At 36.3% G+C, this 23,192-nt stretch overlaps 1 protein-coding gene across 3 annotated transcripts in view; it reads right to left on the reverse strand.

Moving 5' to 3' along the window:
- The window catches only part of RC3H1 (ring finger and CCCH-type domains 1), a 97,804-nt gene that overhangs the window by 18,144 nt on the left and 56,468 nt on the right, over positions 1–23,192 (reverse strand). For 2 of the 3 annotated variants that reach the window (XM_028488588.2, XM_024133620.3), the window contains exons 6-13: positions 21,691–21,891; positions 17,391–17,523; positions 12,164–12,282; positions 10,757–10,869; positions 7,252–7,533; positions 6,733–6,947; positions 4,332–4,702; positions 3,665–3,832 (exon numbers count right to left, since the gene is read on the reverse strand). In XM_028488588.2, coding sequence (XP_028344389.1) covers positions 3,665–3,832; positions 4,332–4,702; positions 6,733–6,947; positions 7,252–7,533; positions 10,757–10,869; positions 12,164–12,282; positions 17,391–17,523; positions 21,691–21,891 — 1,602 coding nt within the window. The remainder of the gene's footprint in view (positions 1–3,664; positions 3,833–4,331; positions 4,703–6,732; positions 6,948–7,251; positions 7,534–10,756; positions 10,870–12,163; positions 12,283–17,390; positions 17,524–21,690; positions 21,892–23,192) is intronic. The other variant, XM_024133621.3, reaches the window with a different exon arrangement.

Raw genomic sequence — 23,192 nt, forward strand, 5'->3', positions numbered from 1 at the left:
GGGGGTACTGGTACACTTAAATGGCTCTATGCTTCCCCCTATACTAAAAAAAACCTTCTATTTTCTGAGTCATCACTTTTGTCTTCTGCACTGGCAGAGGGATATGCTATTCACAGTACCACTCATTTTCAACCACAACTCCTGTTTCCATTGTTTATAACCTCTTTCCTTTTTTTTCGCCCTACTTCTATTTTAAAAATTCCAGCTCCTTTTTACATTTCTCCTCCGCTTACAAATTTTGCGTAGAACAGCTAGCTTTTTAAAGACATGACCTACTAACACGAGTGCTTTTTCCCCTGCAATCAATGTATTATACAGCAATTTAAAAGAATGAGATAGGACTTCCCTGGTGGTGCAGTGGTTAAGAATCAGACTGCCAATGCAGGGGACATGAGTTCGAGCCCTGGTCCTGGAAGATCCCACATGCTGCAGAGCAACTAAGCGTGCGAGCTACAACTACTGAAGCCCACACGCCTAGAGCCCGTGCTCTGCAACAAGAGAAGCCACTGCAATGAGAAGCCCGTGCACTGCAATGAAGAGTAGCCCCCGCTCGCTGCAACTAGAGAAATCCCCTGTGCAGCAATGAAGACCCAACGCAGCCAAAAGTAAAATATAAATAAATAAATTTATTAAAAAAAAATAAGAATGAGATAAATTTATATACTGATACAGAAAGACATCCAGGATAATTGGTTAAGTAAAAACAAAAACAAGAAAATGCAAAATGTAAAATCTGAATATATTATTACTAAATGATCTGATTAAAAATTATAATCATGTGTTAGTTCATGCACAGAAAAGTTGAAATACATATAAAAAGTTAAAATATATAATAAACTGACAGTGATATAGAAAATTAGATTTTGGAGAAATTTCTTTCTATATTATATATTTTTATAATGTATGAATTTAGTACAATTATATGTAGGTTGTTTATAATCAGAACTGAAGTTTAATTATATAGCTTTGTATGTCAGTAACTAAAATAATTCTGTCAATAGATAAAGTTCCGTAACAGCCAGGCATTATTATAATTTTTATTACAAGTAAAAAAGTAATAAATACACAGTTATTATTTACTGAATGCCTGCTTTGTGCCAGATGCCTTATGTCTCATTTAATCTTCACCACAGCACTGTGAGGTAGGTTTTATTATGCTTTATTTACAAATAGAGAAACCTGAGCCTCAGGGTTAATGAAGGCTAAATAACTTACAAAAGATCACACACTGAGCCACAAAGCTGAACCTCACAGATAAGTATATTTCATTCAAAAATTAGCTCACTTTTCACCGTGTCATACTGCCTTCCATATTTCTCAAAACATGGTATGGCATAACAAGGCTCTGGGATGTCTCTAATAGTCAGTTTTTGAAAAAATATCATGTAATGTTGATACTTTACAAGTAAAATTATATTAATAGAAGATGTTACAGCTTTACTAATTAACCTACATTATTGTGGAAAATTCATCCAAAGTGTTGAGACAAGAAAGCCAGATACTATGAACAATCTTTATTTAGTAGATTACTTTTGTAGACCCCAAAGTTTACTCTTTATTATATGCAATGTGATATATTTCAATTTTCATTGCTTATTATTCATAATTTGTCAGCTAGAAATATTGTTTAGAATCATAATTCTACACATAAAGGATGTAAGACATTTTCCTTACATACTATCAACTGCAACCCTACTGAAAAAAACCTACTTGACATAAAAAAAAAAAAATATATATATATATATATATACACACACAACACACATACACACACATTGAGCTGAGGCAGTTATGTAAAATCAACAAACCAAAATAATTAAATAAATAAGATCAACAAAGCAAAAAGCTGGCTTTCTGAAAAGATAAAACTGATGATAAATCCCTAGCAAGACTGACCAAGGAAAAAAATTATCAGAAGTGGAAAAATGTCTACGGGGTCACTATAGACCCTGAAGACATTAAAAAGATAATAAGACAACACTCATTCATGATAACTGTTAGTACTACCTTGTGGAAATACTAATAACCCTCAAATTATGGTTTATTACCCTCTAGTATATTAACCAGTTTATTCTAGCAACTCTATTTCAGTGTTTTTTTCCCTGCCTTTCACTACCTATATTAGCCTGTCTCTCCTACTCTTTGAATCAACTTTATCATCCTGCTGTTTTCCTCACTACTGAGTTAAATAAACCTTTGACAGTCTCAATTATAAAAACTAGGAATATAGGGAAATTTCATTAATCTGATAAAGATTACCTACAAAAAGGCTGACAGCAAACATCATAATGGTAAATTATTAGAAGCTCCATTTGCTCAAAGACTGGAAATAAGAAAACCTATCATCACTTTTATTTTATACTGGAGGATCTAGTTCACACAACCAAGATAAAAAAAAGAAAAGACTTAAGAATTGAAAAGGAGAAAGTAAAATGGTCATTATTCAGAGGACATGATTGTGTGCACAGAAAATCCAAAAGAATCCACTAACAAATACTAGAAATAATAGGGAAATTTACCAAGGCTGCTGAACACAGGTGTCAAAATACACAAAAATCTACTTAATTTCTCTTTAATAATAACAAAGAGAAAATGAAATTTCAAAAAGGATTCTATTTAAAATAGCTTCAAAAACAGTTTTCTAGGAGTAAGTTTAATGAAAGATGTGCAAGACACTGAAAACTATGTGAGATATGACATTATTGACAAAAATTAAAGAAGATCCAAGGAAGTGGACGGTATACCATATTCTTGGAGACTCAATATTGGAAAGATGTCACTTCTCCTCAAATGCATCTAAAGCAACACTGTCCAATGAAAATATAATTGACCCACATATGTAATCTAAAACATTTCAGTAGCCATATTAAAAAATAAAAAGAAACAGGTAAAATTAATTTTAACAATACATTTAATCGAATACACCCAAAGTAGTATCATTTTAACATGTAATTAATATAAATATATTGGTATTTTGGAGGGGGGACTAAACATTCAGATCCAATGTATGTTTTATGCTTACAGCACATATGAATTTGAACTAGCCACATTTTAAGCGTCATTATCCCCATGTGGCTAGTGGTTACCATACTGGGCTGCCCAGATCCAGAGATTCAATGTAATCCTAATAAAAACTGCAGCAGATATTTCTGTGGACATCCACATGCTGATTCTAAAATGTGTCTGGAATTTCCAAGGACCAGGAATATCAAAGATAATCCTGAAGACCAAAACTGGAAAACATACACCACCACATTAAGGTGTACAATACTACTACATTAAGACAATGTGGTGTTGGTACAAGGATAGAGAAATAGATCAATGAAACAGAATAGAGTTCAGAAACATACAGTCACCTGACTATGACAAAGGTGACCAGATTATGATAAAGGTGACTGCAGGGTACTAGGGAAAGGATGGTCTTTTCATTAAATGATGCTTGATCAATGAGATATCCTTCGGGGAAAAAAATGGATCTTAACTCCTAAGACACTATATACAAAAATCAATTCTAGATGGACTGTAGATCTAAATGTGAAATAATAAATCTTTTAGAGGAAAATATCCTCATGACCTTGGGAATAGGCAAAGATGACTTAAATAGGACACAATAAAACACTGATTAAGGAAAAACTGATAAAGAGACTAAAAAATATGTGCTTACTTCCTCTTGTTGGAAGGCAGGAGGCAATGTTGGTGAAGGTGCAAAAGGAGGTGGAGAGATAACCTTCCTTTCCTCTAGTTGTGCCATTATTTCCTTTCGTCTTCGATGTAGCTCATCTAGACTAGGATGGGGCTGGGGAGGGGGAGGAAGCCGGCTGTAAGGAGGCTCCTGAAAATGCAAAGATGAGTAAAAATTGAAAAAGAATTTCAGGACATATTGATTCACTTAGCACATATTTTAAATAAGCAGCTTGTATATTCATCTTAACATCCGAAATAGCAAGACTTAATAAAACAAAGCAAAACAAAACAAACAAAACCCCCCAAAACTCTCAGGATTTCCCTAAGAGCTAAATTTAAGTTTCTTTTTTTTGGTCAGAGACCATAATTTCTAAATAAATCTAGAAATGTTAATAAAACCATCTAATGTTCAGAAACTAAGATGGGTTAGCGGGAGTGGGGTATTAATTTTTTCCCCCTTTAAAAGTTAAAAAAAAAAAAACCTATGAAGATTATGAAAAGGTGACAAAAGAGAAGATGCTTTCTTCTAAAAAAGAACTGATTGATCAAAGTTATTACCATGGCAAAAGGTTAAAAAAAAAAAATCACTGCAAGCAATAATTAAGTAAATCTATATAATAAGAAAAACCCCCAAAAACCCAGCATACTCTGTTGTACGAAGGTCTGATTTGAGTTGGGTGGGGAGCCACTGGATAGTAACCCTCCATCTGTTGGTATCTTTCTCTGGATTCTGGTACATAGGATGGTACTGCTGCAGGTGGTATCTCAATGGGTATAGGACTTTCTCGGAAAATCTCCTCTCTTGTATAAGACTGAGCAGGGTATACTCGACGGCCATCATAGTGTGGTGGGTACATAGGTGGGTACTGTTGTGGCTGTGTGCCATATTGAGAGTTTACTACACGATCTTGGAGGTACGGTGAATAATGATCCAAGTAGGGAGGACCAGGTTCAGGAGCAGATGGTGGAGGTCGGACAAAGCGGGACACACATTGTGGTGGTGGAGGATAGTACATACCTGTACAATAATACAAAAGAGGAACCAAAAGCAACAATGAGCCAATCTATTTTTCTATTTAAGACTTTTCCTTTTAAAATATTTCAACAGTAAAGAATTAAAAATCCACTCCTTTCTTTAGATGTTTTTCCCTCGCTTATGTAGTCAGGCTAGCTTTGCAAAAAATAACAAGCAAAAATTATCCTTAAAAGTTACTGAAAACACCAATCTACTTATAGTCTACAACAGTAAATTGGCTCTCTCAATTGTCTGACCATCTTTCTGGTGTGCCTTAACATACTGCAAACACTGAAAAGAAAAAAAACCTATATTTCCCTGAAGCTTAGGTTCTACAAATCACTCATTTGCATAAGTTTTGAATATGAAATTGAGTTAACTGGAAAGAGATCCATTCTGCTGGTACAGATCTAGTAGCTAACTGCATAGCTCTAGAGTTCTTTGTTTTTTGGCTGTGCCATGCGGTATGTGGAATCTTAGTTCCCCACCAGGGACTGAACCCGTGCCCTCTGCGGTGGAAGTGCAGAGTCTTAACCACTGGTCCGCCAGGGAAGTCCCCTAGAGTTCTTGAGATAACAGTCGTGGCAGTAGCTTCCCAATTTCAAGACGTTTGCCTCAACTGATGAGCTCCTCAAGTTGGCGATTAGGGCAGAAGTTTCCTATTTCTACAGCTTCATTGTAACAGGTTCTTTCAGCAACTAGCTCTGGGACTCATTCCTGGAGGCCTAGCTTAAGTCTGCTTTTCCAATGCTTCTACTGATTTTGTAGGACTCTCTGCATTAAACCTCTTTCTGCTAATATAGCCAGAATGATTTCTGCTATCTGCAATTGAATCCTTACTGATTCAGCATATTTAAGGTTAACTCAACAAAAGCAGTTGGGTTTTTCCTGCAATGAATGGTCAAAAGGAAGTCACAGATCAACTTTTATCATATTCTTATATGTATTAATGACACCATGCCAACTTAAAACTACTTTTTTTGAAATCAGAAAAGACATTGCTGATTCAAAATTAATATAGCCTTGGGAAAAGGAAATGGAGAAGACCTTGAATCTATCCCAGTTTAAAAAACAATAAGCACTATACTGTTTCTGACAGAGAGAGTCAACATTTTAGTTTAAATCGTTGTTTATTTTTTCACATGAATTACATTATGTGAAACCTCAATCAAGTCCTCTCCTCCATTCTCCATACCTGGTAATATTATCATTAAAACTGGCTAATTTTTCCACATTTGTCTATTTTCTCAAATACTTTCTTTTTTCCCATCACACTAACCCAGACCTCAACAGTCACACCTGGATTAACAAGTCTCCTTACTCCTCCTTGACTCTAGACTCTCATCTTTACAATCCATTTGTAAATTTTCCTTTCTATTCCCAATACCTCTACTTAGGGCATCCTTCCACAAAGTCTTTTGATTCCTCAAGTTCTCAATGATCTTCCTTGAGTCTTGCAGTTAATTTCTACCACACTAATATTAACTACCACAACTGAACACTTCATTTTAAACACATATATAGATATATATACTCTCACACATATAGTTTTCTATTCTTTACTAATACTGATTCTATACTATAAACTCTCTAAAAGTATCTATTTGCATTTTTTCATATATATTACAGGGCCTAGAAAAAATATTAGGTGACAACTGAAAGCAAAAAAATGTACTGTGTGTTTAATTTATATCCACTGTAATATTAAATTCTTTTTTTGTACTCGAAGAAAATTTTGGTCAGGAAAATATACATGGCCTCAGCAAATTTCCATTGCCTACTTGGATGACTTACTTCTATAAATATGTAAACATACTTAATATACAACTGCTTTTAGTAGTTAGGGCGAATTACTTTTCATAGCTTTGCTACTTCATTTATTTCATACTATTTAGTTGATCATATAACCTCAGTTTTTTCCAAGTACTAAAAAAAGCATTTATTTATTTTGAGATTACTGAAAATATGATCACTCTTGAAATCATTCTCATAACTTCTAAGGAAAGTGAGTGACATAAATGAAAGATCATTACCCTGCTGATAAGGTGCTGGTTCAAATGGTGGAGCAGCTCCTCGAGGATCCTGGTAATAAACATCTGCCTGTTGTGCTGGATATAACTGAGAACCTCGTGGTACCATCTGAAGTGATTTGGTGACAGGCATAGGGGGCAGGTCTGTTGGCCCTCTTGGAGGTACAGGATGTGGATTAACAGGCAAGGCAGAAATACTCTTAGGGACAGATTCTAGCCTATGGGAGCAAGATTCTGCAAGTCAAGTTTAAGGTCTTGAAAATACTTCTAATGTACACAAATCGTTAAATGTAAAAAAAAATTGCCACAATTTGGGAAAATGGTTTCTTCCAATAGCCATTTCTTCTACAAACTTTGATCTTATGTCACCTACACTAATTGTTTCTCAAAAATCACTGGCACAGGAAATAGAAATAAAAAACAACAAAATAAGCCCCCCAAACAAAGCATTGATTATTCTTTCTTCCTTCTACTTTATGTCTATAAAGAAACTTTAAATAAAAGTTAGGAAAAACAACGTACAGGTCAGGAGGGGATCCAGGGGCACTACTGCTCAGGTGATCTATCTTTCCTGGTTTCAGACTAGAATCGTAGCTGGGGTCTGTCCCTCGTGGAATCAGCTGTGTTACTGTATTCCCTGCTGATACAATCCCATTTGGCAGAGCAGGGGTTTTTCTGCTAGGCAGATCCACTGCACCTTCATCTGGAAGCATAGCTGTTGAAGGCAGGCCCACCTCATTAAGTTGACCCAAAGAGGCACTCAGGGGTCTTCTGGGAACCAGGCGTTTGTTCATTTTACGAAACCTATATAAAAAGCAAAGGCACACACCAAAAACCAAAACTGTAAAAGCAAAAGCAAAAATCAAGAACTAAAATGTATTTAAGAAATGGGTAGGGCTTCCCTGGTGGCACAGTGGTTGAGAGTCAGCCTGCCGATGCAGGGGACACGGGGTCGTGCCCCGGTCCGGGAAGATCCCACATGCCGCAGAGCGGCTAGGCCTGTGAGCCATGACCGCTGAGCCTGCGCGTCCGGAGCCTGTGCTCCGCAACGGGAGAGGCCACAACAGTGAGAGGTCCACATACCGCAAAAAAAAAAAAAAAAAAAAAAAGAAACGGATACAAAAGGAAAGGATTCCAAGCACATCATTTTCTAGAAATTCTCTTGAAACACTGACTTTAGCTATCAACTTGAAAACTTGTGTATGTGTACACACACACACACACACACACACACTTTGGGGTAGGGGGCGGACCACCCATCAGGGGTAACCACTGTTAACAGCTTGGTATATAATACAGATTTTTCCACTCCATACACTGGCTTAATATTCTAACATTTGTAAGATTATAAATTACAGAAATAGGGTCATATATGGCTGCATAGTAAATATTTTCCTCTACTTCATAATCTTAAATATTTCTTTATGTCAGTACATTTTAGGTTGTCCCCAATTTTTTGCTATTAAAACAATGCAATAACAGAAAATTATGTACATGTACTTTGCACTTGTGTGAATAACCAAAAGCAGAATTATTAAGTCTAATGTATGCACGTTAGAAATTCTTATAATGCTCCAAAGCTATTATAACTACTACCAATTAACAAGAAAAGGCTTTTTTCAATATCTCATTAAACACTGGCTAGCCTCAGTCTTTGACAATTTGACAGTTCAAATATGTCAAGTTTTATTTTACTTTACATTTCTTTAACAATTCATGATATTGAACATAGTTTCACATGTTTGCTGGCCAATAGTGTTTTTTCTGTGAATTGCTTATTTACATGATCCAGATTATCTACTGGTTCTTCTCTTTCTTACAGATTTGTAGGAGCTCATTTTATGTTACGGATACCAGCCTTTTCTATGTCATTTCCCCACTTTTTTTTTTTTTTTTTTTAAGTTTGTGGTGTTTGGGCCATTATCTTAGTTTTTAATTTTCACATAATCAAAGTTATTGATCTTCTCCTTTATAGATGCTAGGTGTCAATCTTAAAAAATCCTTCCTACTAACGGGCTTCCCCGGCGGTGCACTGGTTGTGAGTCCGCCTGCCGATGCAGGGGACATGGGTTCGTGCCCCGGGCCGGGAAGATCCCACGTGCCGTGGAGCGGCTGGGCCCGTGAGCCATGGCCGCTGAGCCTGTGCGTCCGGAGCTTGTGCTCCGCAATGGGAGAGGCCACAACAGTGAGAGGCCCACGTACCACACAAAAAAAAATAAAAATAAAAATAAAAATCCTTCCTACTGTAAGATTATATAACAACAAAAATTTCTAAGTACTCTATAATTTCCTTCTTAAATATTTAAATCTCTGATAAATTTATAATTTGTTTTGGTGTAAAGGTAATAATCCAGCCCTATTTTTCAAATGGATAGAGTTGTTTCATCATCATGTTTTTTTGTTATTGATGTGAAATGCCACCTTTTGCACATATGCTGAGTTCCTATATGTATCTGGAACTCTTTCTAGATTTTCTATTGTATTTCATTGGTCTATCTATTCCTATGCTAATACCACAGTCTTTATACTTACTTTAGCTCATAAAACAGGTTAATAGTTATTAGTCTAGTCCCTGTTGAAGACCTTTTTTTCCCAAAATTTTCCTAGCTATTGGCATATTTTTTCTTCCAAATGAATGATTTTGTTAGGTTCCCAAAATCATCACGTTAAGATTCTAACTGGGATTTCACTGAACTTACTGTTTAAGAGGAAATAAAACCTTTATAATGCCAAGTCTTATCCAAGAACACAGTATGCTTCATTTATTCAACTCTTCTCTTATGTTCCTATGTAGTTTACTAATTCAATTCAATAGATCCTGGATATTTCTTATTAGTTTATTACTTGGTGTTTATCTTTTTTTTTTTCTTGTTAACACAAAAGGGATTTTAATGTCACCTTTTTAACTGGTTATGTTTCCCTTTCTAGTTTATATGAGAGCACTTCATTTTTGTAAACTAATTTTTTTATTTGCTACCTTACTAAATTGTTGTTTCTTTTGTTTCTAGTATTTCTCTTGAGTTTTCCCATTTAATGATTTTGGCTATTTTATTCTCTTGTTTACATACGTTGGCTTCAACTTGCAGAATGTTAAATAACATTTTTTACTAGCAGAAAATTTTCCCTTACTCTTGTCTGTAACAAGACTGAATCTAATAAACTAATACCAATTAAGCATCATGCCATCATGCTGGCTTTTGATTTGAGATATAATTATCATGTTGGGAAAACAACTATGATGTTTTTGTTCTACTAAGGGATCTTGATCTATCACGGACATCAGATATTATTCAAATGCCTTTTGGCATCTTTGGATATGATCACGTGGTTATCATACCCATTCTTCTCTAACCCAGAGTAATTATATTATGCTACCTTTGCACTTAGTAATGGTGTCTATTTTAATGTATTACTGAATTCTAAGTTTTAATATTTGGGATTTTAAAAATATTAATGTGTGAGATCAATTTGTAGTTTTCTTTAATTGTGCTTTGTTAAATTTACTGTCAGCATTATACTGGTTTTATAAAACAATTAAGAAGCTTTTCCTTTCTTTCTACTATGTGCTGGCAATTTAACATCATTGAAATTATCTGGTCCTTGAAATTTGAAATAATCTGTGAAAATGAGCCAGGCAATAAATAATTTCTTGAATAGAGCAAAGGGCAAATTTTTCCATTGGAAATGCATTATTCAATTAGTTAAAATCAATCAGTTAAAGTTGATGAAAATTCTTAGACTTTTAATTGGGGGGGTGGGGGGGACAGTGAAAATGACTCACTTTTAGATGCAGTTAACCACAAGTAGCTTCCTACTTGTAGGCACAATGTAATGAAAGGTGAAGAAACTGCTTTGCTTTTCTTTTTTAAAATTCTGTATTACTTTCTAAACACTTCCTATCCATCAAAGGGAATGCAACTACATCTTTTCATATTTCTCAATGGCAGCAAATTATTCTACTTAATAATTCTATATTATTCTCTTAACGAATTACTGGAAGGTTGAGTCTGATGACTTTCACACTTACTTTTCCAGTTCCTCCTGTGAGTGTGCAAATGTACAGCTGGCCCCACGAGGGCATCCTCCTCTCTGTTTCATGTCTCGACACATGTATGTTTTGTATTTGCTATGCTGTGGAGGCTACGACCAAAAGTAAAACATTAGCCATTAAAAAAAATGTAAATCTTGCATTGCCATTTTAGGATCTTAATAATCTAGATGAATAATTCAGACTAACTCATACACTTATCTAGACTGCCCAGACAAAAGTCCTAGAAAGTGTGCAAAATAAATTACTTAAAAAAAAAAGTAGTCCTGATTTTTCTGATATGCTGATATTAACTATCAAACATGTAACATCACATAAATTCTTGATTCAATCTCATGAGAGCTCTATGATCTTCTTTCCAGCGTTTTATAGTGGACAAGCAAACCACTGGAGATTAGGACTTTCAAATATTTAAACTGCCTCCTAATATTTGTTGTGGACAATGTTCAATATAGCTATACTCACAATTATGTTTCCTTATAACACACTACAAATCTACAAGAGGCAGAACTTAAAAGTTAATATTATTTTTGTAGCATTCTTCATGATGTCTAACAGAACGGGGAGTTAAAAGTAAGTTTTTAATTTTCTAAATTTCTTAATCATAAAATAAAGCCCTGATCTGTGCTTAGATTGGGAAAAGCATATCCATATTATTCTACTAGGACACTTTTAATATTTCTTACTTTTAAAGAAAAAAGGAATAGTGAAGAGTCTATTGTTAATATTTACTGAGCCAGATAAATTAATAATGAAGTTTTAATTTCTCAAGCTTACTACTACAAAATAAAACATGTACTGAACCTAACATAAATTCTGAGGGCAAAATGAAATTATTGGGAGTAAAATTAAAAACTCTAGCCATAACACAGGCTATTATATTTTACTGCCATATATTTCATCTAAAAATACTTGAGGAAAATTTGGCCCACTCTCATAACAGACATTATGAATGAAAAATATCTGAATGCTAATACAGAAAAAGCATTTACAAAATATGTGAACAGTACTGGAGAGATACAGCATTAGCAGTAAAAAGTGATATCTACTGTCAAACTGAAATGCAATAGTAACCGAAGAGAATAATTTTATATAAATGGAATAACCTTTAGCAAGAATCAAATGCTGCTATATCCAATGTGAAAACTGACTCCAGCACATTAGACCAACAAGGATTATTTAATTTCAATGTTGTCAGATAAAATTACTAAGCTAATCCAATAAACTGGCTGCTAACCATTTTAAACTATAAATCTTATAATTTTTGTTACATTCTTCATGATGTCTAATGGAATAGGGAGTTAAAAATAGGTTTTTATTTTAGTTGTTTTTATCTGTAAGGATAGACACAGTGGCTTACTTCTAAGTTTCAAACATCTCCCTTACCTGCTGTTGATCTGCTCCTTTTTTGCTGTGATTCTGGATATAATCAACCAACCCGTGTACCACTGTACGCACAGCAACCAGCCCATTTTCTAGCTGTTCCCAAGTAGGAGGAGGAGCATCTACACAACAAATTAAAAAAATTTTCAGACTATGTTATTCAATGTTCTGCCCAATATTAAATTAGTAAAGGAGTGTCAGCACTTCAGTGAAATCAAGTTAAGCTTCATACAGCTATTCATGAAATAGCTTATTCACCTAAACATCATCTTAAATGAATAAATATATCCTTTTAAAGCAGGGGTTACAATCTAAAATAACTTCAGGGACAGTGAAGGTAACATAAAGGAATTAAATATGACAGATAATAAATGGCAACCGTCATCAGACCCTTAGTGTTGGAAATAGCAATAAAGAGTGACAGGGATTGTATTAAAGAGTATGTCTCACATCTAAGATTATTGTTACTATTCAACTTTAGCTGACTGTTGTTATGTGAAGATGCAAGGCTGACACTGGCAGATACACCACTGTTTCCTAGGGAAAACTGAAATTTGCGATTTTTATGTAAAAATTTCTAGTTTTTGAGTGTTTGCACCTACAAAATTTAGAGTATAGTGCAGACCAACACTTTGTGGATCAAACAAACTTGACTGTGGACTGCCTACAGTCAGCCAATTTGTAATGTCTATTTTGAAATCCTTTGTAAAGCAAGCATTGCTAAACAGAATGCTTAAAAAATTTTGTAGAAGAGCTATTATATAAAGCAGCTATGCTATACACACTCTGTTTAGTAAGTACTGTGACTTTATAAAGGAAAAATTAACTGTAAGGCTAAATATGAAATGTTCTCTAAAAGAAATATAAAATGAAGCGAGAACACATATGTAGAAATGACTTCCAGTTGGAACACTAAAAAACTTCTGGGTGATGGCCATTTGAACTAGACTTTGAAACACAGGTAGAATTTCAACAGGAAAAAAGGATAAAGATGCAGAGAAAGTAAAGAGATCAGTCATACAACAAAGTATTTTAATGAACACCTACTAAGTTCCAGGTATTATTCTAGTTGGGAGGGAAGCAGTAGCAATCAAAACAAAAATCTCTATTCTATTCAAGGAGAAAAGCCAGATAATCAATAAGATAAACAACCAGAATACAAAGTATTTAGATACTGAGTTGAATAAATAGAGCAAGGAAAGGGAGTGGGACAGGTATGTGTAAAATTTTAGACAGGGTAGCCTGAAAAGGCCTCCTTGAGAAGGTTACATTTGATTAAAGACCTGAAAGTAGGGTTTGAGTGTGCCTTGTAGATATATTAGGATATATGAGGAGAAAAACATTCTAGGAAAAAGAAAGAATAAGTGCAAAGGCCCTAATATGGGAGTATGCCTGACATGTTCACAGAGGTGAAATCTGGAATGAATAAGGTGGGAAAAGAGTAAAAGAAGTTGGAGAGAGGTACAGGAAGACCAGATCATATGAGGCCTGGTAGGTCATAGAAAAGACTGGCTTTTACTGAGTGGTGGAAAGCACTGGAGAGTTTTTGAGCAGAGGGGTAATAGGATCACTCTGGCTCCTATGCTAGAACCAGACAGACAACAGAAGGCTATTCCATAATCTATGAAGAGGGATGAGGGGGGTAGCAGTGAAGGTGATAAGTAGATGGATTCCTAATGGATTATAAAGGTAAGGCCTACACGATATACTGATAGATCAGATGTACCTTATGAGAGAAAGACAAGTTGATGGTATCTCCAAGGTGTTTGGACTGAGGAAATGGAAGGATGGAGTTGCCACTAACAGGAATGGTGGGTGGGCGGGGGACAGGGGATAGAACTCACTTTTGGACAGACCACTTTTGAAATTCTTATTAGATATTCAAGTAGAACTACTGCATATTGAGCAGGCAGGTGGATATACAAAAGAATTCAGCAAGAAGGTCTAGGCTGTATGCACTATGTTACACAGATTCTAAAACACCATGAACTGTAACACATACCATTATTTTATGTGCTACCAAAATGGAAAAGATTGCTAATTATCACCTGTCATTGATTATACAAATGCAGCCCAGTTTCGGAAATGCTAAAATCTGAAAAAAAAATGTGAGCTTCAGAATTGACAAAATACAGTAAATGTGTGAGTCATATAAATAATATTTAAAGCCATGAGACTCTGAAGACACTACACAAGATTACCTGGGGAATGAGTATAAATAGAAAAGAGACACAAGGATTAAATTCTGGAAGCACTTCAAGGGTTAGAGGCTATGGGGGAAAAAAGGTGAGACGCTATGGGAAAAAACAAAAAAAAGTTTAGAGGCTATGGAGATGAGAAGAAATCAGTAAAAGAGGCTGAGAAGGAGGGTTCAATAAAGTAAGAAGAAAACTAGGACAGTGTGGTGGCCTGGAAGTTAAAAGAGTGGTACAAGGAGTAGAGAGTAAACAACAATGTTAAATGTTGCTAACAGGTCAAACACAAAGAGAACCAAGAATTGACATTTGGAATTAGCTGCATGGAAGTCACTTGTGACTTTGACAAAAGCAATTTTGATTGAGTGGTAGAGACAAATGCCTGATTGGACTGCATTCAAGAGAGTGCTATAAAAAGGAGAGAATTGGAATTGTAGGTAGATGACAAATGGTGTCAAAAGTGGGTTTTGGGCTTCCCTGGTGGTGCAGTGGTTAAGAATTCGCCTGCCAATGCAGGGCACACGGGTTCAAGCCCTGGTCCGGGAAGATCCCACATGCCGCGGAGCAACTAAGCCTGTGTGCCACAACTACTGAGCACGTATGCCACAACTACTGAAGCCTGCACGCCTAGACCCCGTGCTCCGCAACAAGAGAAGCCCCGCTTGCTGCAACTAGAGAAAGCCCACACACAGCAATGAAGATCCAACACAGCCAAAAATAATACATAAATTAAAAAAAAAAAAAAGTGGGTTTTGATGAGAGGAACAATAAAATGTTTGTATGTTGACAGAGCTACTCTAGTAGAGAAAGAAAACTGATGACATAAGAAACAGATGATACTGGAAGGATATATTTGACAAGATGATATTGGTACATGAGGAGAGATGGTGGCCTTAGCTAGTTTATCCACTGTTACATGGTTTATCCACTATTACACAAGGAGAGTAGAATATACTGGCACAGAAATAGGTAGATAGATCAGTGTTGATGAGGTAGTGAGCTTGTGAAGTGCTCTTTTGATTGCTCAGAATGATCAAAGCACAGAAGTGGGGGAAAAAAAATCATTGTGTTCTGAAAATAGATCTTAGGGAAATTCCCTGGCAGTCCAGTGGTTAAGACTCTGCCCTTCCACTGCCCTGGGCCTGGGTTTGACCCCTGGTTGGGGAACTAAGATCCCATATGCTGTGTGACACGGCCAAAAAAAATAAATAATTTTTTAAAAGTAATAAAATAAAAACATAAAAAAAGATCTTACCTGGTTTGATTAAGCGATTTTGGTAATAAATTTACTACTCTGAATGTCATGGTCAAGAGTTCCAAACCTTATTCTATAAGCAAAGGGGTGTCACTAAAAGTTTATGAGTGTAAAATTAAGATCTGAGATGTGATTCATTTTGCAGCAGTAATTAGACTAGAAGGAAGAATTAAAAGAGTAGAGAAAAATGAAAGGCATTTAGTCTCAGGAAAAGGAATGTGGCCCTCAACTGAGGCAGTATTAACAGGCATGGGATAGAGGGATATTGTGAAAGAACAGATAAATCCTGTTGTCTCCGGCTTCCCTGTCCACCTGCCAATGCAGGGGACACAGGTTTGAGCCCTGGTCCGGGAAGATTCCACATGCTACGGAGCAACTAAGCCCGTGAACCACAACTACTGAGCCTGCACTCTAGGGCCTGTGTGCCACCACTACTGAGCCCACGTGCCACAGTTACTAAAGCCCGTGTGCCTAGAGCCCGTGCTCTGCAACAACAGAAGCCACCGCAATGAGAAGCCCACACACCGCAACGAAGAGTAGCTCCCACTTGCTACAACTAGAGAAAGCCCATACGCAGCAACGAAAACCAAATGCAGCTTAAAAAAAAAAAACAAAAAAAACCTGTTGTCTGAAATGGTATGTAGAGCAAGTGAAAGGAAAAAATATGAAGTAAGACAAAAGACTCAAGCTTTAAGCTTACATACCTCAGAGAATGAGGTCATTTACAGAGAAAAGGAAGACAGGAGGAAGAGCAGGTATCAAGGGAAGATGAGTTTGTTTTGAAACACACTGAGTAGAGGAGAGGATACAGAATCTCAGAAAGCATTTTGGAAAGTAGGTCTGGAATGATGAAGAGATAATAGCGATAGAGATATCTGGGAGTCTATTATCTATAAAGGAATAATACCTGATGCTGAGAATGAATGACCATCATCATCAACAGAAGAGTGCAGAAAAAACAAAATTCCAAGAACACAACCGGCCTACTCCTTAGGAGGCAGAAGAGGAAAGAGTGGTCAAAATATGACAGAACCAGCATTCAGACAGGCCAGAAGAGAATCATAAGACTACAGAAAGATAAGGTATCAGGAGAGTTTCTATATCAAGGAAGTGGTCAACAACATTATCAAATGCTGAAGACAAATCAAGTTATTTAAGGACTGAGAAGAAATCTTTGGAATTAGAAACTAGGAAATTACTAGTGAATATTAAGAATTTTAGTTCAGTAGTAGGAATAAACACAGGGACAGCAATAGGATATAAGCTAACACACCCTAGATGTAAGTATTAAGTGAATAATGAAGGTTGGGTGACTTTCAGGTCAAGGAGAAGGAACAGGAAATGGCTGGACAAAGTAGACACACAAGGGAGGATATGTGATTGAACAAGATTATCGTAGAGAAAGTAAAGTTGGGACCAAAAAAATGCAACTAAGGACATATGATACAGAAAAAATGAGAAAACTTGAGTTTTGTCAAAAGAGATGAAAATGGTAAAAATAGAGCACAATTTGTGATGAGAGAGGGAGGAAACATAAAGGATCCCAGAGGGAACCTATTTTGCTGGTAAAGTGAGCAGCACAGTAAAAAGTATTAAATAAATATTAGTTGAAGTTATAAAGAGACAGACAAGATTGGGGCCAGAAACTTAAATACTATAGAAAAGATTTGGAATTACTACACCGGGAAATTCTAGAGAAATGTAACGAAAGATAATTAAAAGACTCACTGAACAGCACTAAGGACACATAGGATAGTCCGTTAATTTCCCCTGGGCTTACCTGGACTAGGGTCAATATTTGCTAATAGCTCCAAATGGGGTCTTAGTCGATTCAAGTTTGCTGGATCTCCCGTCCTCTGGAGAGCAATTGTTAGTTCCTGAACACTTTGTGCAAAAGAGGCTGGGGTCTGCAACTTAAAAAAAGATAAATATTAACTTCCCCCAAAGATCAGATAATCCTTTTAAAATAAAGATTATTTACAATATCACAACCATTTTTGCAATTAATTATATTTAATTTTTATCCTCCCACACATCCCATGCTCTGGCCAGACTGGATCACTTGTTACTTGAACAAACCCTGCACTTCTCTGCATCCACAGGTTGGTATATTGTATACTCTCTTTTCCTTCTGCCATCACATTCCTCAAATGTGAGATCTTTCTCATCTCCTCAGTTTGGAAACACTCTTTACATCTCCAGTTCTTACAGTACTGTGTTAGTTTGGCTCTTGGGGTCTTTCCAAATAATTGAAATTTGGAAATACAGTCTAGAGATAATGCTATACAACAGCACGAACAATGAGACTGTACTCAAACTGTGTTTGAATTCAAGTTCTGTTATGGACCAAAGATTATGACATCAGATATAACCTTTACAGACTCTATCTGAACTCCATCTGTTGTATGGACTAAATAATTTGAGAAGTTTATTCCAGTTCAAAAAATCCTATATTGGTTTGGGATTCTTGGAAGCTATCAGGTTGTGTATTTTCCTAAGGCTTAATGACACACATACTTGCACTAACTCCCCTAAGCTGGTCAATACATATGACCTGTAAAGTAAAAAAACTGGTTATGTGATACTAACTAAGGGTTCTTACTTGGAAACATTTAGCTCTCTATGTAGTTTATTAGTATAGATAAGGGCTGCTCTCACTTCTGAGGCTGACTGCATTCTGCCTATGGAATGTGTATCTCTCTAAATAAACTCATTTTCACTTAAAAAAAAAAAATATATATATATATACATATATACATGTGGAACTTTTTCTCCCCCAAAGATCATTCTAAAAGGTAAATTTTTAAAAAGCATACATTTTAAAAAACATGGAATAACACAACTAATCATTAAAATGCTGGTATGTCTTTATTCAATTTTTTTCATCTTTGCATGTTTTTCATATACTTATAATCAGCTATTTATAAACTTATGGACTTGCGTACCATTACTATTATAACAAAGGTATTTTTAAAATACCTAACCATTTTTATTATGAAATACTTAAAAGTAACTGTCTAATATAATAATACTCATGTAACTACCACTGAGACTTAACAAAAATGTTTCACTAACTTTTTTTTAAAAGAGATCAAATGCTACTTAATAGCTGAAGACAGTATCTGTCCTGACATGACCACAATTTTAATGGTCATGTAACAGTGTTCTGAGCAGATATATCTTAACTTCTTTAACCATCCCTTTATTTTATCCTTTGTAAATAATTTAGCAATTAACACCTTTGCATTCATAACCTTTTTGAAAGTTTGGATTATTCCCTTAAAATAAATTCCTGGAAACAGTAGGTTTGGTAAAGTACATGAATATTTTGAGGCTTCACTGACAAACTGTTTCTCAAAAGACCTGTAATGCATTTTACAAACCATCAGCAATGAATGAGAGTATATGTTTCTTTATAGTTTAACAGGCAATATTTGGCATGTCACTGCTTTAAATGTATTTATTATTGGCGCCGAATTCTAGCCCATCAGTTAGGTATACATACTGTTTGTGAACTGTTATTTCATGTTTCTTTGTCTATTAACTTACTAGAGTTATTGCTTTTCTTATCACTTTTAATAAATTCTCCACTTGCACTGTCCAATACAGTAGCCATTAGCAACATATGGCTATTAAAATTTTAAGTATGTAAAATAAATTTTAGTTCATCAGTTACACAAGTTACACATCAAGTGTTTAATAGCCAAGCGTGGCTCGTGATCACCGTACTGGACAATGCATGTATACAGAACATTTTCATTATCACACGAAGTTCTATTGCTCTATACAATAATAAGATGTCACACTGCTAACTTCATTTACCAGATTGTTGTAAGAAGGTTTAGGATATTAAATTCAAATTACTGCTCATGGTGTGAGAAAATTATTGCAGGATATACATCTAGTTATATAGTCCAGTTCAGACAAGAAGGTTAATTTAACCTCCTTGTAGAATTTTCATAAAAGCAAGTCAAGTATCTCTTCAGAGGTAGAAAGCCACTCCTTTAAAAGATCATGATTAAGGTTATAATCAGTCCACTGCATAATTTCAGGCCTAGGAGTTGCAGGTGAAGTTTTGATAAAAGTATCTATAGGACAGAACAAATAATACACATTATACTGACAGTTACACACCATGCAGTTATAAAACATTTCCTAATTCTCCTTTGACATCAATAATTCTACCTTTAGGAATAGGAAAAAAAAAAACAAAAACGGGTGGGGTGTGGGGGAAGAATAGTCTGGAAAGAGGTTTATTAGTTAAGAGCAGGGATTCTAGAGTCAGAATGTCCAAGTTCAAATCCAGCTTTGTCACTTATTACCTACGTGATCCTGGAGAAATGTATTTAATCTTCCTCTGTCTCTGTATAAAAGGCATAATACAGGGCTGTTGAGAAGATTAAATGAATTATTTAAAACCAACAGATAGGAAGCTCTCCCTGGCAGTCCAGTGGATAGGACTTGGCACTTTCACTGCTGTGACCAGGATTCAATCCCTGGTCAGGGAACTAAGATTCTACAAGCCACGTGGTGCGGCCAAAAACTGAACTGAACGAAAGTTAAACTAACATAAACTAAACTAAACTAAAATATTCTGAGTAAACTATTAATGCACTAAAATCAAAAAATAAAATAAAACCACGAGACACACACTAAGCTCTCAGTAAGTGTTAAATTTTATTTTATTTAGGCTACTCTTACATACTAACATTATTTCTTTTTTTAAAAAATTTATTTATTTAATGTATTTCTTTTTGGCTGCGCCGCGTCTTCGCAGCTGCGCACGGGCCCTCTCTGGTTGCAGCGAGTGAGGGATACTCTTCACCGTGGTGTGCGGGCTTCTCACTGTGGTGGCCTCCCCCATTGTGCAGCACAGGTTCCAGGTGAGCAGGCTCCAGCAGTTGTGGCACACGGGCCCAGCCGCTCCGCGGCATGTGGGATCTTCCCGGACCAGAGACCAAACCTGTGTCCCCTGCATTGGCAGGTGGACTCCCGACCACTGTGCCACCAGGGAAGTCCCAACATTATTTCTTTAAATTAAATGTAAGGTGGATTCTAATGTATAATCATCTCTATGGTTATAAGGATTTAAGATAAAATAGTAAAAATTAAGGTAAATAGTAAAAATTTTTAAAAATTATTGAACTTAATATATTTACATGGCACTTTTAAGATTTTTATACAGCACTTTCACATATTTCATGTTGAACTGCAACAAAACCAGTTTAAGTACTATTCTATAGTTTTAAAAGAATTAAATATAACTCTTAGAGTCAGAAATAGTGGGGCCTGACCTAAAATTCATGTGTACTCAAGTCATCTTTTCATCATAACAAACAACAAAGTAGAAATAAGTTTACTGAAAATGTGATCAAATATAGAATGGTTGGTAACTTATAATGTGAAATTTTTCTGGCTAAGAATCACAAGAAACCTCAATGTATACATCTTCCAGGCCATTAAATGCCTGTTCCAGGAAGACAATAAAGCCGTTTTAGAAAATGAATTCAACTAAGACAGTGATCAAAACTCAGAAAACAATAAAAGAAGGAAGAAAGGCAATGAAAAAATAGAGATAGGAGACTGTCAAAGGAATGTGAGACAGCACTGGATAAAGCATTAAAACTAATTAAATCAGGGCTTCCCTGGTGGCGCAGTGGTTGAGAATCTGCCTGCCGACGCAGGGGACACAGGTTTGTGCCCCGGTCTGGGAAGATCTCACATGTCGTGGAGCGGCTGGGCCCGTGAACCATGGCCACTGAGCCTGCGCATCCGGAGCCTGCGCTCCGCAACAGGAGAGGCCACAACAGTGAGAGGACCGCATACCGGAAAAAAAATAAATAAATAAAACTAATTAAATCAAATCTTATATGAACAATGTCAATTATACCTCAATTTAAAAAACCTTTACATGAACAAACTGCTATTGTGATGTGACTAGTTATGACATGACACTCAGCTACAGAGAATATAATTTATACGAGCCTGACATACAGGATTCACTTAAATATACACTTGTTAAATAAATGAATTACCAAAACTCCATGATTAGTCCAAGTAAGGAACAAAAAAGGGTCTACCTTGTCAATAATGGACTGCATATGAGATTTGTGAGACTGGTCCCCATAAAGCAAAGAGGACCACTGGTCTGGTGCAATTCGTAAGCCTGCTTCCATAGCAATCTGCACTATCTGGGAGTCATGTTCTCGCCGCAGAGCTTCATAGGTTCTAAATTCTTCTTTCAACTGCATCAAAGAAGAGTCTTCATCACGTTTGGTGACCTAAGAAGACACACGTAATCTCATAATGAGTCAGGTAAGAAACAAACTGGTCTTATACTTTATATGACCAAAGAGAGATATGAAAATACTTTGAAGAGAAGAGAGGGAGTCAAGATGGTAGACTAGAAGGATGTGGAATTCGCGTTTTGGTACAACTAGGGCACCTACCATGTACCAGTCCCCTGAGGGGACAGGAAGAACCCCCAGGGACTGGGCCGGAGGTTGGGCCTGAGCTCCTGTGGTGGGAGCACCGTGTGCAAACTGCTGGACTAACAGAGAACCTCAGACCCCAGGGAATATTAATCGGGGTGAGGCCTCCTGGAGGTCCTCATCTAGGCACCAAGACCCGCTCTACCCAACTGCCTGCAAACACCAGTGCTGGACCCCTCAGGCAAAACAACCCGTAAAACATGAATACAGCCCTAGCCATAAAAGAAAAAAAAAATTGAAATGACAAAAAAATGTTACAGACGAAAGAGCAAGGTAAAAACCTATAAGACCAAATAAATCAAGGTGAAATAGGCAACCCCTGAAAAAGAATTCAGAGTAATGACAGTAAAGATGATCCAAAATCTCGGAAACAGAATGGAGAAAATACAAGAAATGTTTAACAAGGATCTAGAAGAACTAAAGAGCAAACAAACGATGATGAACAACACAATAACTGAAATTAAAAATACTCTAGGGCTTCCCTGGTGGTGCAGTGGTTGAGAGTCCGCCTGCCGATGCAGGGGACACGGGTTCGTGCCCCGGTCCAGGAAGATCCCACGTGCCGCAGAGTGGCTGGGCCCATGAGCCATGGCCACTGAGCCTGTGCATCCGGAGCCTGTGCTCCTCAAGAGGAGAGGCCACAACAGTGAGAGGCCCGTGTACCGCAAACAAAAAACACAAAAAAACAAGAAAAACAACTCTAGAAGGAATCAATGGCAGAAAAACGAATAAGTGTTCTGGAAGATAAAATGGGGGAAATAACTGCTGGGGACCAGAATAAAGAAAAGAGAATGAAAAGAATTGAGGACAGTCTCAGAGACCTCTGGGACAACATTACACGCACCAAGATTCGAATTATGGGGGTCCCAGAAGGAGAAGAGAAAAAGTAAAGGTCTGAAAAAATATTTGAAGAGATTATAGTCAAAAACTTCTGTAACATGGGAAAGGAAACAGTCAATCAAGTTCAGGAAGCACAGAGAATCCCATACAGGATAAACCCAAAGAGAAACACACAGAGACACATATTAATCAAACTATCAAAAATTAAATACAAAGAAAAAATATTAAAAGCAGCAAGGGAGAAGCAACAA

This window comes from Physeter macrocephalus, chromosome 4, assembly GCF_002837175.3.
Source record: "Physeter macrocephalus isolate SW-GA chromosome 4, ASM283717v5, whole genome shotgun sequence".
In the NCBI taxonomy this organism is placed as follows: Eukaryota; Metazoa; Chordata; class Mammalia; order Artiodactyla; family Physeteridae; genus Physeter; species Physeter macrocephalus.